This window comes from Salmo trutta, chromosome 37 (assembly GCF_901001165.1).
Source record: "Salmo trutta chromosome 37, fSalTru1.1, whole genome shotgun sequence".
In the NCBI taxonomy this organism is placed as follows: domain Eukaryota; kingdom Metazoa; phylum Chordata; class Actinopteri; order Salmoniformes; family Salmonidae; genus Salmo; species Salmo trutta.
The window spans coordinates 19429015-19443143 of NC_042993.1; the positions used below are offsets into that span (position 1 = coordinate 19429015).

General features: G+C 40.4%; 1 protein-coding gene across 1 annotated transcript; it reads left to right on the top strand.

Moving 5' to 3' along the window:
* The first annotated feature begins 697 nt into the window (after window positions 1–697).
* On the top strand, window positions 698–12794 carry LOC115176979 (tetratricopeptide repeat protein 24). The gene is made up of 13 exons (XM_029737408.1): window positions 698–906; window positions 1322–1579; window positions 1934–2227; window positions 4856–5057; window positions 5166–5372; window positions 6142–6270; window positions 6521–6642; window positions 6777–6869; window positions 7125–7203; window positions 7346–7529; window positions 11038–11120; window positions 11397–11445; window positions 11537–12794. The coding sequence occupies exons 2-13, from the start codon at window positions 1367–1369 to the stop codon at window positions 11646–11648; spliced, it is 1767 nt and encodes a 588-aa protein (XP_029593268.1). The 5' UTR covers window positions 698–906; window positions 1322–1366; the 3' UTR covers window positions 11649–12794.
* Window positions 12795–14129: the final 1335 nt, after the last annotated feature.

Sequence of the window (14129 nt, forward strand, 5' to 3'; positions counted from 1 at the left end):
TGGTTGACACTGCGTGTCTGATTGACAGGAACAACAGGTGAGGCTGTTAGTCTGAGCAGACAGTCAGAACGAATGTGTGCACGCGCTTGAGCATTTAGGCCTATATTATTATTATTTGAATCGGCTTTATATGAGATTTTTTTCTATTAATTTAAATCGTTTGATTGTTCATATCTTAATTTCTTTGGCTCTTCTGATATGCGAGCCGGCTCCCAACGTTCACCCATCAAGAGCCGCCCATCACTAACTTACAATGACGGCCTAGGAACAGTGGGTTAACTGCCTTGTTCAGGGGCAGAGCGACAGCTCGGGGATTCGATCTAGTAACATTTCAGTTACTAGCCCAACGCTCTAACCACTAGGCTACTTGCCGCCCATAAATAACTTTCTGGGAGATGTTTCCTTTAAAAAAAAAATACATATACATATACATATACATATATATATATATATATATATATATATGTATATATATATATATATATACATATATATATATTTTTTTTAAATAAAAAATAAAATAAATAAATAAAAATAAAAAATATATAAAAAATAAAAACAATATATACATTTTGTAAATAGTCATAACTAGCAATACGATATTTAAGTTACTGCTTTAGTCTCCTTGTTAATTGTTACTAAAATCATTTATATGGCCAACTACTCCTCATTTCCTATTTAATATTGCCATAGCAACAGACCTGCTACTTGATAGCTTTCCCTGGCTCCACAAACCAGTAACTCCCTGACGTTAGCTAGCTAGCAAGCTAACAAGAAAAGGCAGCTAAAACGTGTGATATAGACTAACTAGGGTTTACGGCTGTACGGATAATTTACCAATGTGTTTGTCAAGCTAACTAACTAATTGCAACTGCTCTGTCTTGGATGGCTGTTCATCTTGAAAATGTGAGTGAAATAGCTAACTAAACTAGCTACGTTAGCCATGTTACCAAGACTCGAGAAGCTAATGCGTTAACTAGTCATGTGGTTTCAACTTCGGTGCACACCAGATGAGAGGAAAGTAGCTAAATTAGCTAGCAAACAAGACAAGACATCGGTCCATGCTACTTCTCAAAAATGTTTATTTGAATGCAAGAATTCTGGCTATATATGCCTAAAAGAAATGCCTTTCAATGATCACGTAATGGACATAATTAAACATTTATTTGAAGAGGACGGCACAGAGTGAGTCCTCATGTTGTTTGCCACATAGCTAGTACTCACTGTCACCAAAGGAGGGCAGTACTGTCAGTGTCATGACCTGAGTGAGTGTGACTATAATCTGTACTTCATAATTATTTTGCTCTCCTCTTTCCATCAGTCTCCTCATAATGCTATCCTGTAGCCACCCCCTGGTGAAACCGATATGGCATCTGATAGCTACCCATCACATGAGGGCAGGAAGAAGAAGAAGAAGATGAGTGACGGGTGTGTAAAGAGCAAAGACAAAGAGGCTGATGTCCTGAAGGTCCAGGTGGACATAGAGGAGCTCACAGCCTCTGGCCACATTGCCCTAAAACAAGGGGACTGCGAAGAAGCCATCAGCTGTTTCAAAAAGGCCTTCAAAGCTTCCATAGAGGTGACATTACTTAGGCTACTTCCATGTTGTCCATTTTGAGACATTTTGTCCTGCACCTCACCCATATAATATAGGGTTTGCTAAAACTGTGAGAGGGAGAACTGAGCACCTGATTGTATTGTTTGGAAAATGTCCAGGCAACAAAAACTTGTCTGGTTCCAAATCCAAATGGATTACAGTCTTTATTGTCCCCCAAATGGTAATTGGTTTTCACAACGACATACATCTGACAACCACAATATTTAGACATACTGTATGAAAGAAAGTCAAATATGCTGCATAATGTTTACTGGTACTTATGTTAGCTTTTATAATGTTTAAGTTGCCTATCTTACCATACTCTATCACCCACAGTTAAAGGAGACCAGGGTCCAGCAGGCATGTGCCTTTAACCTGGGAGCTGCCTACGTGGAGGTGGGTAAAGCCCTGAAGGGGCTGGACATCCTGAAGCGGGCCCAGCCAGGAGAGAGGGGGGAGCGGGTAGCTGACCTCCAGTTCAACCTGGCCGTAGCCCATGAGACCCTGGCGAACCACAGCCAGGCGGCTGGTCATTACCTCCAGGCAGCCCAGCTGTACCGCTCCCAGGGGGACGGGGCCAGTGAGGGGGACACCTGCATGAAAATGTCCCACTGTCACCTGCTCCTAAAGGTCAGTCAGCTCCAGGTGTATGTTGTTTATGGTTCAGCTCAAGGATCAGATTACCCTGCCAAAAATCTCAACCCCTAACCATTAGAGGGGAACTGTAAAATTGCAGTAAACTGTAGTTATCTTCCTCACCTTAAGCCATTTCAAAATTTAGGTGGGATACTCTCCTAAAGAGATTTAACACCAATCCAATACATTCAGAGAAAAGCCCAAACTGTGCTTTTTTATGAGGGATTACCACCAGGAGATTTGCTTTCATGCACATTAAGATTGTGCTGAGTCAGAATTTAGAAGCCCACCCATATATTCTGCAAAGAAAATAAGATGCTTATGCATGAGGCCTAGAATACTCTAGACTGAAAATTGAATGTTACATAAGGACTATACCACAATTGGAAGAAAACAAGCTTCTCTGCTAAAAGAAATGCTCAAGTACTCAAAAAATGCTTGAGTAAATTACGATAGAATGATTGTTAAAGAAGTTTTCTTTTTTTACAACCAAATGGAAATAGTACATTTTTTTAATGGAAATAGTTTCTTATAGAAGGGTCCAGACATCTTTTTGTGATTTTTATTTTTAAGAAACAAACAGCAAATAACTTCCTCATCCTCGTTGTACAGTAGGGGGCCCCTGAAAAAACATGAACAAAGGCTCCAAAAACAACCAAATATGTAATTTTAGAAACAACAAAACTCTCAGTATAGTGATGTAGGGCTTTAGATGTTTTACACATGAAATTGTGTCATTCCAAACTTTATCCACAACATTATATTTCCTTTTGTGCAACTTGAGCGATACCTATATTTGGTTATAAATATACAACTTCTCCTTTAATTGATTGTCAGTTGATTGATTCATTTGAGCCATCTTCCTTCTAATGTATTATGTGCTCAGAAATCATGCTTTGCAATTTGTTTAATCAATACAATTATAGCACCGAGAACCTTTTAACCTTTAACCTTTTCAGATCTTTAGTGAACCTGCCCACCTCCCCCATCTTTGCTGATCACCAGCTGCCACTGATGAAGGGCCAGTCTCTGTCATTATGGTCCGTTTCTCATTGGGACACCCTCAGTCGGTGTGTCAGAGTCAAGCCACGATGAAATTATTTAGAGAACTGCCATAGACAGTGTGTGGGTGTTATCAATAAATTTGTATCATTATTAGCATTTATAATACAGATGTTAAGATTCACCTGTATGCATCAGTCCCTGGTTCAAATGTTTAAGATCTGAGTGCATCGGTAGCGGGACCCCAAACCGATCCAAATGTAGCATGTATCTGTCTGAAAATCAATTCAAACGTTGCAAATCACCTGTTCACAATTTTTTGTTGTTGCTCAAATTAGTTTCTTTCTACCTTCCGAAAATACCTCTCATCTTCTGTGACAACTGCGTCCTCTCCTTCAGTGTCAAACTAAGCATACAATTGTGTTGACAGTCATTGATCGACAAGTCATTTTGCATGCTGAACAACCCCAAGCAAAATCGGTAGTCAAACTGCGAGCAGCTTCGCTCGCTGACTAACGTGAGGCATGCCTCAGGCACGAGGCTATTCCTGATCTGGCACATCTGCGCTTCACCTTCAGCATTCAGATGTTTGAAAATGTCTTGCGCAATATTAGGCTTTATCAGTTGAGTGACAACCAATGTAAATTGCTAGGTTATATTTATCAAATGCGCTGTTGAAAATTGTGTTTTACCGGAATAAAGTAGCCTAAGCTACCGCGGGACACACAGCTCTCATCTGGCTATACATGCTGATCAGGGCTTACATTGGATTTTATTTTGATTGTTCAGGTTCACCATCAGCAATAGTTTGGTAGTTTTGCTTGAAACAATGAGTATGCGGTCATTTTTAGATATACGTGGTAATGTAGATAATTTCATAATGAGGACAGCAATCACTTTTTCTACCTGCACTGCGTGGTGGAAGCGGGAGAAGAAGAGGAGCTCACTCGACTCCAAAAGGTCCAACTTCCAAAAGGTCTAAACACGGTCTGAGACACGGGTAACATCCAAAGGTGTGCTTTATATTCATTGGCTATGTCATAGCAAATTTAAAAAAATATATATTTATACATTACTAGCTAACACTTTTAATCTGCAAAAATGACAAATTAATTAGTGGGTGATTTCAGATCAAAAGTGGGGTAGATGCCCAGTTTCCCTTATGGCTCAGCTCAGATGCTTACATACAACATAGACATATACAGTACATAATTTACACACACACACACACACACACACACACAGAAGTCAGCTCAGAGAATCCCAGCTCATAAGCTCCATCAGCAGCATATTTTAATTTGGAATGGAAAAGGAATGTGTTTATGCAACAAATGTTAGTGCATTGCATCGAACTGAATCGCATCGATTCGTTCCTCTAATCAAACCGAATCCTTCGGATCGTTTCAAACTAAAACGTATCGTTCCTGTATTGTATTGTAGCCCATGTATCTAGATATGTATCGAATTGTCTTGAAAGGGAAGATGCACATCCCTCATTTTTAAGAGCTTCTGCAGTGTCTGACTGACTCATTTGAGATGTGTAGCAGCCAGGTCTATATACTGACAGCTCACTGACTGTCCTACATAGAGCTGGTTCTGATTCAAGCTGTGTGTTTGCAGGACTGGACCCAGGCAGCTCAGAGCTTCCAGAGGGCTGGGGAGAGCTACAGGATGGCAGGCAGGCTGGACTCAGCCGCCACGGCCTACAAAGAGGCAGGGAGTCACATGCTCCAGTCAGATGACTTCACCATGGATGATATCATCACCGTGCTCACTGATTGCCTCGAGCTGAGCGACAACATCAAAGACCCAGAGTTGCTCGGTAGATAAACTGTCAGAGTAACTGAATTGAGGAAAAAACAAATGAGTAACAGCATTGTCTGTCAACAATTTGGTCACAGTTTTGTGACTTTATCCCTCTGTCTTTCAGGTAAGGTGTACAACGACCTGGGCCTGAGTTTCTCCCAGCTGAAGTTGTTCCAGGAGGCAGCCGGGTGCTATGAGCGGGCCCTGCCCCTGGCCAGCACCAGGCCCAGCATGCTGGCCGTGGTCCTACAGAACCTGGGAGCCGTTCACAACACACTGAGCCAGTACCGGCAGGCCCTGGACTACCACCATCAGGCAGCCAGCCTGCATGGTGAGCTTATTACGTCAATTACGCTGGAGAGTTTAGTTATACTGTATTTTCTGCACAGTTCAGTGCTGTTATGTACTGCATGTAATAATGATATGCCATTTAGCATGCGCTTTTCTCCAAAGTACTCTGCGTGCATATTTTTTCATATGAGTGGTGCAAGCACTCTACCAACTGAGCCACAGAGGATCATGTGTGTGTGAGGAACATGTCACCTGAGGCGTGTAGGAGTAATTGTTTAGGCAGAGGGGCAGACCATTCCTCAAACATTTCATTATACCCTGATTAATCCTTTACAGTATCTTGGTCTGTCTGTGTGTCCAGTGCTCTCCATGCCTCTAATCTGTCTCTGTGAGCAGCTCTCACATTAGCAACAGAGAAAAGTGTGTGTGTGTGTGTGTGTGTGTGTGTGTGTGTGTGTGTGTGTGTGTGTGTGTGTGTGTGTGTGTGTGCAGGGAAGTGTGGGCTGAGATTCCACTGAGGCAATCCCATGGGGACTTACATTTACATTTTAGTCATTTAGCAGACGCTCTTATCCAGAGCGACTTACAGTAGTGAATGCATACTTAGAGTGCTTACCACAGCACCACTGAGTGACTCACACACTGTTATGTCTTGTGCGTATGTGCATGTCATTTTTTGCTGTTGGGGATGTTAGCATGACATTATAGTTACTTATAATTTTTTTAAGTGGGTAGAAACTGATCTCTCTCTGATACCCCTCCCCCTTTCTCCCCCCTTCTCTTTCCCCCTCATTCTGTGTGTCTGTCAGGGTCTTTGGGCAGTCGTCGTGCTCAGGGCCGCTGCTTCAGTAACTTAGCCTTTGCTCTCAGTCAGCTGGGGGAGCATGAAGAGGCAGCAGAGAACTACCTCCACGCCCTGCAGGCCTTCAAAGACACTGGTACAAAATCAAGTCCAACTTCATTCTTTATAAGAATAATATTAAGCACATTTTTCATGTTGAAGTGTGTTCTAAATGTTGAACAGACTATTAATGACTCTTTACATCCATTGACCCCTTTTGACATTTTAAGTCTCTCTCTGTCTTTCTCCCTTGTTTACTCAACTTTCTCAATGTCTCTTTATATTTATCTTTCTTCTTCCTCCTTTTCTCTCTCTATCTCTCATATATCCATATATCTAATCTCTAGATGACTATAAGGGCCAATGGCAGACTTGTGAGTGTTTAGGGGAAGCTCGTTTTAAGTTGAGAGACCTGGAGAGAGCCACCCTCTACTACAAACAAGCTCTGGGTTTACTGTCAAAGTGCAAGGTAAAGAGGTCACTACTACAAATACACCAACCCATACAATCCATCCTCAATAGAATATACTTTTTCAGTTATATATGGTTGCTCAGACCTTATCAGACTGTATAACGTTGGTTAACCGCCTTGTTCATTTCCAGGACTCGTCCAGCTCGATCCAGGAGCGTCTGGTTAACAAGCTGAGTGAGGCCCTGCAACACAGACTGTCACTGATCACCCCTGGAAAACCCCAGGTAGGTACTGTCTGGACACCACACTCCTGACCATCATACTCAGTTGCAGGAAAACAAACTGATTTGTTTATCTATCAGCCAGTATCTAGTTAATATATCAACACTATGACCAGATAATATATCAACCATCTACTGGTCTGTTGGTGGGAACTATAATGTAGTGTGTGTGTGTGTGTGTGTGTGTGTGTGTGTGTGTGTGTGTGTGTACGTGTGGTGTGCCTGCTTGCGTGAAAACCATTACTACACTCTGCATAGAGATGTCTCGGCCCTCGTCTACACACTCAGAATAGAAAAGCTGTTCTGAATGGCCATAGGGCAAAGACTGAGCCCCAAGGTGAGGACCTTCAGCTTAAATGATGACTGTGAAAAATGGTTCCATTTCAAGCCACTTTCAACTCTCTTGTAGAACTTGTAAGTGTACTCATGCGTTTATACAGTTTTATCTCCTGTGTACTGACTGGGCTGTTGTTCCCTAGTGAGTGGAGCTGGCTCAGCAGAGGTGTCTACCGGAGCGCCGGGGAAGGAGGAGGAAGCCCCGGGGCCAGATGGAGAACAGGCACACACAGTGACCATGGGAGAAGCAAGTGACTCCCAGTCACCGGTGACAGGATCTCTCACTGAGCAGCCGGGCTATCTGACTGTGCTGCCAGGGGCAAACAGGCAGGGCATTTAACACACACACACACACACACTGTAAACATCATCATACAGGCTCACACAGTGCACATTATCACTAATTTACTGTACATATTAGCACACATACACTACCGTTCAAAAGTTTGGGTCACTGAGAAATGTCCTTGTTTTTGAAAGAAAATCACATTTTTTTTGTCCATTAGAATAACATAAAATTGATCAGAAATACAGTGTAGACATTTGTTAATGTTGTAAATGGCTATTGTAGCTGGAACCAGCTGATTTTTAATGGAATATCTACACAGGCGTACAGAGGCCCATTATCAGCAACCATCACTCCTGTGTTCCAATGGCATGTTGTGTTAGCTAATCCAAGTTTATCATTTTAAAAGCCTAATTGATCATTAAAAACCCTTTTGCAATTATGTTACCACAGTTGATAACTGTTCTGATTAAAGAAGCAATACAACTGGCCTTCTTTAGACTAGTTGAGTATCTGGAGCATCAGCATTTGTGGGTTCGATTACAGGCTCAAAATGGCCAGAAACAAATGCCTTTCTTCTGAAACTCGTCAGTCTATTCTTGTTCTGAGAAATGAAGGCGATTCCATGCGAGAAATTGTCAAGAAACTGAAGATCTCAGACTGTCCAATAAAAAGAAAAGATTAAGATGGGCAAAAGAACACAGACACTGGACAGGGGAACTCTGCCTAAAAGGCCAGCGTTCCGGAGTCGCCTCTTCACTGTTAACGTTGAGACTGGTGTTTTGAGGGTGCTATTTAATGAAGCTGCCAGTTGTGAACTTGTGTGGCATTTGTTTCTCAAACTAGACACTCTAATGTACTTGTCCTCTTGCTCAGTTGTGCACTGGGGCCTCCCACTCCTCTTTCTATTCTGGTTAGAGACAGTTTGCGCTGTTCTGTGAAGGGAGTAGTACACTGCATTGTACCAGATCTTCAGTTTCTTGGCAATTTCTCGCATGGAATAGCCTTCATTTCTCAGAACAAGAATAGACTGACGAGTTTCAGAAGAAAGGCATTTGTTTCTGGCCTTTTTGAGCCTGTAATCGAATCCACAAATGCTGATACTCCAGATACTCAACTAGTCTAAAGAAGGCCAGTTTGATTGCTTCTTTAATCAGAACAGTTTTCAGCTGTGGTAACATAATTGCAAAAGGGTTTCTAATGATCAATTAGCCTTTTAAAATTATAAACTTGGATTAGCTAACACAACGTGCCATTGGAACACAGGAGTGATGGTTGCTGATAATGGGCCTCTGTACGCCTATGTAGATATTCCATTAAAAATCATCCGTTTCCAGCTACAATAGTCATTTACATTATTAACAATGTCTACACTGTATTTCTGATCAATTTTATGTTATTTTAACCTCTACGGGCCACGGGGGCAGTATTGAGAATTTTGAAAGAAATATGTGCCCATTTTTAACTGCCTCCTACACCAACTCAGAAGCTAGGATATGCATATTATTAACACATTCGGATAGAAAACACTCTGAATTTTCTAAAACAGTTTGAATGGTGTCTGTAAGTATAACAAAACTCATATTGCAGGCAAAAACCTGTGAAAAATAGATTAAAAAAAAAGAGAATTTTGTGACTGTACTATTTAGTGTCATTGTTTTAAAGATACCACAGTGAGAAAGGATTCAGTTCGCAACTCCTACTGCTTCCACTAGATGTCAACGATCTTTAGAAAGTTGTTTGAAGCATCTGTGATAAATACACACCGAATTAGAAAGCTTACAAGTTGACACGTCATCACTTCATTTTTTGCGCCTGCGCATGAATCTGAGAAGAGTGCCTTTGTCATTATCGTTTATTCTAGACACTTGATAGGTTGTGTGAAAATATTACTGATGTTTACTGATGTTTCACGTTAAAAATGGAACAAAAGATTAGTGCTAAACAACGTTTGACATGTTTAAACAAACGTAAATAGATTATTAACTAGGTTTTCTTTAGTTTTTCGACGTGACTTTACACTGCCCACCTCATTTTGTGGGAGCCTACTGAACGCTAACTATTTGGACATAAATTATGAACTTTGTCAAAAGAAACCACATTTGTTCTGGACCTGGGATCTCTGGCAGCGCCTTCTGATGGAGATAATCAAAGGTAAGGGGATATTTAGAATGTTATTATCGATATTAGATGATGCTAATGCTAACGGTATAGCTTAGCTTAGCATATAGCTTATTGTTGTTAGCATAGTACCCAGTTTATACAAAATGTGATTTCCCAGTAAAGTTATTTTGAGATCTGGCCCTTCGGTAGCAATTACGAGATGATAATATATTATTCTTTGAATGACAATATTATAATTTACCAATGTTTTCGAATAGTAATTCCGTGATTTGTAATGCTGGATTCACTGGGTGCATTCGAGCCGAAAAAAATTCTGAATTTCACCGCGACTGTAAATGCTGTTTTTGGATATAAATATGAACTTGATGGAACTAAAAATGCATGTATTGTATAACATAATGTCCTATGAGTGTCATCTGATGCAGATTGTCAAAGGTAAGTGCATAATTCTAGCTAGTTTTCTGTCTGTTGATGCCCTTCTTTGAATTGGCTAAACATTACACGCAGCTATTGTCAATGTACTCTCCTCACATAACCTAACTTTATGCATTCTCCGTAATGCCTCTGAAAATCGGACAGCGTGGTTAGATTTAGGAGATATATCTTTCAAATGGAGGAAAATAGTTGATTATTTGATTTTTTGAAATGATTACTCTTGCAGTTTTGAATTCCCCGCCATGGTCACATGACAATGAATCCCAATACCGGGATAAGATCGGGATAAGATCCTCAACAGGTTTTAATGGACAAAAAATGTGCTTTTCTTTCAAAAACAAGGACATTTCTAAGTGACCCCAAACTTTTGAACGGTAGTGTATATAGATGCACCATTATACACATGTGCATAGCCCAATAACACCCATCCAGACAACCCATAAATAAACCCAGGGTAGTTTTACTTGTTGTGATTAGCACACTGGAAAATAAAACACTTTTTCATTTCGTGCCACCAGACTCCAGTCTCTTAAATTGTTTATTTTTGCAGAATGTCGTTAAGGTATAAACACCTATTGGGTTTTCTTAAATTACACTGAAGAAAATGAGCTCTGGGAGTGTCTGCTCTGCAGTGAAGAATAGAATCATGGGAAAATGGAGCATCATTAGCCAGCCACAGATATATCATTAGAGCACCAGCAGAGAAAACAAAACCCCATACATAATTAATGGGGATGACCTTGGCTTCCACTGATGATTCACTACCATCCCCCTGTAAACACACACACACACACACACACTCATTTCTGCATAGCTGCACTGTTTGTTATTCTCCCGTTCCCAGAGCAACCATATATCTAAGATGCCTTTAACTTGGCATTGCTGTGTGTGTGTGGCCAATGTTACACTGCTGCTTGTCATATAAATTATTCTTTAAAAGTAATTTTTGAGATGATGATGTTTGAGCGTGCCTCTCCCTCTCATCTCCAGGAACCTGAATAATCATTTTGAGCAGCCCGACCCCCATTACCAGAACCAAGACCCATCAAACCACCCTGTACTCACCCAGCAGAGTAAGAACCACTCCCCTCAATCTTAACCTGAGAAATGGGTGCACAACATTAACTTTTGCACAAATCTCCCATTGAGGAAGTAGCTAGCTACTAGGTATAACTAGTGTGTGGGCTAAGTAGTCCTTATTTGGACAGAGGACCACTAGCATGTTAAAATAACACTATCATTTTTCTTTTTCATCCACATTCTGCACATATTGTTACAAGAAAGTAATGGCTATGTTATCAAAAGCTTTGTTCAACCAATTTTTACTGTTTGTTATAATCCCTCTGTAGGCGAGCATTTATATGAGGGCATTAAACCGAGGACAACACAGACTAACAGGTACATAATGTTCGTCTGTGAGTTATTTCCAGTGATCAGCTTTGGTATGAGTAATCATTGATACTGACTGAACACGTATCATGTGTTTTAGTGAGACTCCATTGTCTGAGAGCTCCGAAGTTTCACCCACTGCTGCATCAGATAATGAAGAGACCATACCCCTGTTAAAGAAACGGAAGTCCCAAATCTGCACGGTCATGTGACTAGATGCATGTCCAGGCTAATGTGGTTGGTTAATTGAAAGTATTCATAGGAATGACTCTATTGAGTGTATTTCTATGGGTCAAATCTGCTCTTTGCACATTGGTATTAAAAATTCTAATGCACATGTAAGTAAGTGCTACTGTATAATATTGTCTGTCTCATATCCTGCATGTACAAGTGTCGCCTTGTCATTGCATTTGTCTTCCAAACACTCCCTGTGTGTATGCTGGTCATTGTCCTCCACGATGAAATTGGGGAAGGGACTGTGGATCTGTTTCCGTCCGTTAGTAGGTTCATATGTTAGTCACAAGCGATATCTCAGACAGCACTGGTCCGGTTTTGACTAAACTTGGGTGAATGATGCGTCTTGCCATAGCGTTACGGCATTTAGAAAATTACACTGATTGGCCAGATGGTGGCTCTGTAACGAGATTGAAAATGCAAACTTTGAAAGGTCACGCCCCTCACCCCGTTAGACCTTAAGTCATGACATTTTGTAGATAGGTCCCTGTCTTCACAAGGAACAAATTTGCCTCGGGACCCATAAGTTCCGACATGATGGATTTTCTGCCATTTTGAATTGTGTGAAAAACAGTTAACGCTACTCTTCTTTTACCGAATGACCGATCTGCACGAAACTTGATATGTGGCATTTATGGAAAACAATCTCTCAACGCAATATTTTCCAGACTGGTAGCTAAAACATGGCCGCTATTGACCAATAAACATTCACGTGGGTGTGGTCTGGCACATAACTGCATATAAATCAGTCAAGGATATTCGTATTGTAACAGAATTTGGTACACATGTTGCAAACACTGTCAAGACTCAACATGTGCAAGAACATTCATATCGACCTCCGATTTTGATAGAATTTGAGTGAATGATTAGTCATCTCATAGACATCTGGCATTGACAAAATTACACTTATGGGGGGGGCTATAGTAATCAACTGTACATACGTTAGTCATTCGTGGGGGATGACATGTTTACTGTTGCCTTATTTCAAGGTGTCTTGGTAGTCAATATTCTAAGATTGTCAATGTGTATAATTTCTTTGATCATGCTAACTTTAATCTCTGCTGTTCTCTTGAATCATGGTTGTACAATTTTAAATAAATGTAATCTGTTTTTGAAGTATTTAATCCTTTGTAAATTAATAGTCACCCCAAGGCTTAACAAAGCCATCGCCGTTGATTATTGCTACAAGAGAACAAAAAAAGAACAAGCACTCAATCTGTTTTCAATTGGTTTTCCTAAAGGGCACACTTTGAGAAAATAGGCCTAACCTTTAATTAAATGCAAATGGAGGGTCAATTAAACTTGGCCGCTTCAATCTACTTGTTAAACATGTTAAGGAAACATTTTCACTATGCCTCAGCTATGGCAGAGGTCACGTTCACAGTTTTCACAAGTCAAATTGGGGGTGGCAAGAGTCAATCTATTGTAAAGAAAACACATTCCATGCATTTGTTTTTGGTAAAGCGTGTTCTAAAGTGTAAGCTTTACTTATCACATGGATTGATAATAGGTCTACAATTGAAGCTACATGAATGAAAGGGTTTGATGGAGATCTTAATGACACTTTCAAACAGATTGTTCACTAAACAATTGTATTTTTTTTTAACTATACGCGTAATCACATCTTTTGCTGCTTTTCAGTGGCAATGTTGAAATGATGATAACGACGCGCAGGGAAACATGCGTCACTCATGATGTAGGCTCAAGCAGGGGCGGAAATCCCAGGGGGGATGGGGGGGACACGACCCCCCCATCCTTGGAAAAATATGATTTGTCCCCCCCAATATATCACTGTAAACATAACTATGTAATTTAAATAATATTAATAATATGCAATGAAAGCAATTGTGCTGATTATAGACACTTGATAGCGCGTTTTTAAGTTTGCCTCACAATGGTTTGATCCACTGCCAGTTCCTTAGTTGTCAATGTAACAGAGTGTTAGTATCTACTGTCTGAAAGGCACTCAATGCACGTAACTGACGTGAGGTTAATCCAGTCAATCGCGCCAGGGTTCACACACACCCTAGCTGAATTTGCAGAGCTAGCGCGCAAATATTAACTATTAAGCTAGCTAGTACCTATTCCATTTATGTGGCGTCGTCAAAGATGGAATCTTTGCTATCGTCAATTTATTCCAAGATCAGCATGCATGTAAGTTAGTGCTTCAAAGTCCCTGTGATAAGGTTAGCGATAAACTGAACAGAACTACACTCTCTTCTACCATTGTTTTAAATATATTTAATGGTCTCGTTGCAAAAGCTAAATTGTCGCAAGGGAACTTTTATTTATTTATTTATTTATTTTATTTCACCTTTATTTAACCCGGTTAGCAAAGATTATAGCAAACACCACTGAATTGGTGCTCGCTAGCTTTGCAAATTCAGCTATTGTTGGAAGCCAGCCAATATGAAGCAAACGATTTAAAATTACAAAAGGTTGCAGCATATGTTGTGTAA